The following is a 4,824-nucleotide window of genomic DNA, read 5'->3' on the forward strand; positions in this document are numbered from 1 at the left end:
CAGCACTCTACCACATGCAACTTAAATTGAAGAACTGTTTTGAAAATGAATCCCCCACAGAACAGAGCAGGCAGAGACAGAGAGAGCAAGGAAGCTCCGAGGGACATGTGGGCTGTTCTCCAAGCACCCTAGGGTTCTGTGTCTCATTTCAGCAAAATGTAGCTCTACCAGCTGCTCGGATAATCTTCTCCCTAAGTTTGCTTCCTGTGTCTCTGTCGTCTTTTCAGCTCCCACCCACTTCCCCATCTTCTTGTTAATCTTCCAGTCTTTGCTGTGGGCTCAGGCTCAAGTAAGCCCTTGTGGCAGTGCCTGCAGGGTACCAGGAAATACACAACTTTCAACCATTTATAAGTCTAATCCTCCTTCTTTTATAGATGAGAAAAATAAGGATCAGAGTTTGTGAAGGGTTCCTGAGACAGCACAAAGCAGAGCTGTGATGGGAACTGAGACCTATTTGATTCCCAGGCGCCATGGTGTTTCCTGTGCCCCATGCTGCCTTGGGAGGGAGTCTTAGATCTGGTGCAACCATTGAGGTCAAATGGAGCACAAGGGCCAACTTTGATCAGTTCAGTAGTTAATTCTGCCTGTCTAGCTCTTGAATTCTTTCTGCCAGAGATGAAAAGACTAGGGGTGATCCCATCATAGCAACTGCCTTCCCTCAGAACTAAATTTTCCTGCTTTGAACCCCCTGAAGACCTAAATCTCCCGAGCCCCCATTTGTTTTAATCTCCTTCCCAGCCACCCAGGTGACCTGCACCAGCGCTACTTTCTGACTTCAGAGGGACCAACATTGCTTTTCATCTTCCTGCCGCTATCACAGCTTGTCTGTTGGTCACAGAGACTGTTGATAGCTCCTGGAGGGAGGAGACATCAAAAACTTGTCTCCTGTTTACAGTTAAGCATCAGTAAATGTGCTTGAGTGCTGGGACATCAGCAAGATTGCAACACGATAACAAGTGCCGGGATGATTCACCACACACTTAAGACCAGCCTCGTTTCCTCCCCAGCTCAAGGGGATGGGATCCCTCTGCTCTGGTGGCAGATCTTCAAGAGGGAGGGGCAGCCTGCACTTGTGGTCCAGAAAAGGAGACTAGCTGAAGCAAAGACTGCGTGAAACTATGCTGTGCGCTCTTCTTGGCCTTCTCCTGGGTACTTCCTTAGGTGGGTGTTCTGCCTTCAGACTCCTACCTTTGTCCCCACCCTCCGATCCACAGCGTCAGCTGCTGGGTTGCCTCTCTTGACTCTATTTTCTCCAACTGCCTGGAATAGCTGTAAGGCTTTTGTCCTAGTGGACAGTGTGCTGAGGCTGGGTTGTCTCTGTCTCCTGGGGAAGTCTCTGATCTTGCATTCTCCCCCAGACCAGGCACATTTTGTGCACTTGGCTCTCCCAAATTTGCTCCCCATGACTGATTCCATGAGCTTGGAATATAGCAGGGCTTGAACCACATTCTGTCGGGGTTAGCGGAAAGCCAGGCATGGGTTTTTCCTCTCTCAGTGGTGCTTTACTCTTTTTGCAGGTGCCAGAGCTCAGACAGTCCATCAATGGCCGGCTACCAAGGTGCAGCCTGTGGGTAGCCCCTTCTCTCTAGAGTGCACTGTGAAGGGGAAATCAAACATCAATCTATACTGGTACCGGCAGGTGGCAGGAGGGGCCCTCCAGCTGCTCTTCTACTCCATCACCGTGGGTGAGGTGACCTCTGAGGCGGCCCTCAACTTCTCAGCCTCCAGACCCCAGGACGGCCAGTTCATCCTGAGCTCTAAGAAACTGCTCCTCAGTGACTCTGGTTTCTACCTCTGTGCCTGGAGTCTCACAATGAACCAGGCTGGGCAGACATCTGTGCAAAAACCCCAACCCTCCCTGAGTCCTAAGCACTCTTCCCTGGGCACTCGGTGAGGTACTGGGTGGAGGGTGTTTTTGACTGGGCTTCTAGCTGCCAGCCAAGGCGAGATCCAGGAATCATTGAGAGTCAAGCCAGAATTCTCCAAAGAACTTTAGTAAGTTCTTCATAAAAAAAATGTATGTGTATAGAACCTAAGATTGCCTATACATACTCCAGTTTCCTCAGTGTGGATGCCTAGGTCATCATACCATTCCTTGAAGTTTGTTATTATTGCCTAATATCCTGTTATTGTCCCAGATTTCTGCTGATCTATCCTATATATGTATATGTGCAGATATGGCTGAGAGGAGCAGGATACACCTGCAGGTAGATGTGACATGAGGGAACTGGAGAACAGGTAGCAGGAGGCCAATCCTTGATATTTAACTGGTTTATTTCATTATCATAGAGACTCTCCTGTCATTGATCTTTCCGGTGAGACTAGAAATTTTGTGAACACACAGACCTGAAGCTTTGAGCCAGGGAAAGACACTTAGGAATTCTGACTAGTCTTTGGGTTTTAGAAACTGTAGAAAATGATCCAGTTCTACAGTCTCCATTCTTGTAGCAAAAGAAGCAGACAGAAGGTGATCACACATGCTGAGGTTGAGGATGGAGAGGAAGGCTGTGTGTGTAATGGAAAGACCTGGAGAAGAAAAATGAGTTGGATGGACATGAAAGAGAGCAAAAGGCTGACCTGAACTGCTGAGAAGGGATGCCATGGTTACCTTGGTAACTCAGCTTCCTTCCCTTCTCAGCCTTTCCTAGTCCTTATTCTTAAAGAGCTTTTCTTTTCTAACATCTCTTCCCTTCCACAAGAGGGCACAACAAGTCTGTTCCTGACATCATTTAACGTGGGATGATTCAGGTGCATTTATGTTCAGTATCAGTTCATATGCAGAGAAACATCTGAAATACAGAGTGATGAATAGCATAACTGATAGTGACCAAGGGCTCCTCCTGCACCTGAAGGATCGAGAATGAATTAAGTTGTTCCTACATTCTAGACAGTGAGCTATCATGAAGGTTAAAAAGAAGAAAGCATACCCAAGCCAGGGCTGGCCAAATACAGCCTGGTCGAAGTACATAAGTTTTGAGTCTAAATTTCTAGTTGCTGTAACCTTGGGCTGCTGATTTAATCTCTCTAGACCTTTGTTCATACTTTTCTTAGTGGACTTGTGCAATACTTTTCGTAGCGGATTGTTACATGTATTAAATGGGACCATGTTTGTAAAGTCCTGTTACCAAGTCTAATTTTCAACAGGTACTATTTTCCTTAGTCTACAAGATGTTTTGATTGTAACTTACCCCAAGAAAGATGTATTTTTAAACATTTACGGCTGGGGATAGAGCTCAGCGGCACATGGCTTGCCTAAATTAAACAGCAGAGTAGCTAATTTTTAGAACAGTATTTTAAAATGCTGAGTGTGCCTGGATGATGAACCCATGAAACTTATACCCAGTGTTGTGCCCCTCCGATGTTGACTGCTGCTCTTTCTGGTTAGAGCTTTATGAATACTTCACGGAGAAATGTCCCAGGCAATCGTTCCTACTCAAGCAGAGTAGGTAAGAGACCTGAAACAGATTTTTCAGTGTTGTGACATATTCAGAAAAAGTTCTGGAAAACATCATAAAGGAGATTACAGTGTCATCCCAAGCAGGAGAGTGGAGATCTCAGTGAATGTTGTAAGTTCTGAAAAAAATCAGTGAGTAAATGAGTTCTCATCATGACACATGGTGATCTGGAGATAGATCAGTACGTAAGGTGGGTATTTAAGGTAAGGCTTGAAAGCCATCTAAAATCAGCAGAGCATGGTAATATCCTCCATTTAATCTGCCCCTGTTTGTGCATAATAATCCTCTTCCCATTATTATTCCCATGACATACAGAACTCAGAATCCTGTCATCGCTATTGCAAAGGCAAAAGAAGCCCAGCTCAGTGTGGTAACTTCTGATCAAAGGTCCTACTTCTTGCCAGAAATTCATCAGTCTCACTTTCTCCATCGGTGAGATGAAGCTGTTGCTTTGCTAGGAGTGATTCCAGGGCTGTGATCCCGGCTACCTGTCTGTAGGTGTGCGGGATAACTACTCTCCAAATCCCAGCCCCTAGACTCTTACACATGGCAGGTCCAGGGCCACTTGCTGGGAGCCAGAGAAACAACCTTCAAACAACCTGTGATGGACCCCCGCCACCATGGGACTGATTTGGAGGCACTGTGGGGCTCCGCACAGCTTGATGGAGATGAAGTTCCAGAGCTGCGAAGCTGTGACACTAATATGTATTAGGCTGCTTTGCTTTGTGGTCCAGGATTCCATGCTCTGGCTTGAGGGTGGGCAAAGCAGGCTCTGCTCATATCCTGTGATCCCCCATGCCCATTGTTGGTGGTTTTTCACTTTGGGTTTTCCATTCCCTCCTGCTTTATGTTCTTCCTCCTCCTCTCACTAGATGAGATAAAAAATATCAAACAGCCCTGAGACATTAGAGAATGAAACGTAGAAAAACCTCTTTGGAACACAGACACCCAAGGACAAGTGCGTTTTGCAGCCTGCTGATTATTTGGGGGCCCCTTTCCTCTGACTTATTGGTACCTCTCATTGCATGAGTGGCAGGAAATGGGGGACACATGTGCAGGGGGTAGGACTTCGCTGGGGGGACAGGGGAGGAGAAGGAGTGCCTGAGTGATGTGGGACCCGTGGAACCCCAATTGTGTCAGAGCAGTTAGCCCAGCTGTCTTTCATTCCCTTTCTCTCCTTGGGACCGCTTCAGCCTCTGATCTGGCGTGTGACCTCAGGTGTGAGAGACTGAAAAAAAGCGGGGGATAGTCCCCAGCTGCACAAGGAGCTGGCAGGCCAGGCTTCCTCTCTGCAAACCCCTCCTCTCCCCGCTGCTGTTCCATTTCACTGCCAGAGTGCTGGCAGAGGCCCCTAGGCAGAAAGAGCAGC

General features: G+C 47.3%; 1 gene segment (V, D, J or C); it reads left to right on the forward strand.

Annotated features, from left to right (window-relative positions):
- The first annotated feature begins 868 nt into the window (after positions 1-868).
- Positions 869-2,127, forward strand: LOC102007027. The segment is given in 2 exon segments: positions 869-1,161; positions 1,518-2,127. Coding segments are annotated over 2 exon segments (420 nt in total).
- Positions 2,128-4,824: the final 2,697 nt, after the last annotated feature.

This window comes from Chinchilla lanigera, unplaced genomic scaffold, assembly GCF_000276665.1.
Source record: "Chinchilla lanigera isolate Chin_1 unplaced genomic scaffold, ChiLan1.0 scaffold00093, whole genome shotgun sequence".
In the NCBI taxonomy this organism is placed as follows: Eukaryota; Metazoa; Chordata; class Mammalia; order Rodentia; family Chinchillidae; genus Chinchilla; species Chinchilla lanigera.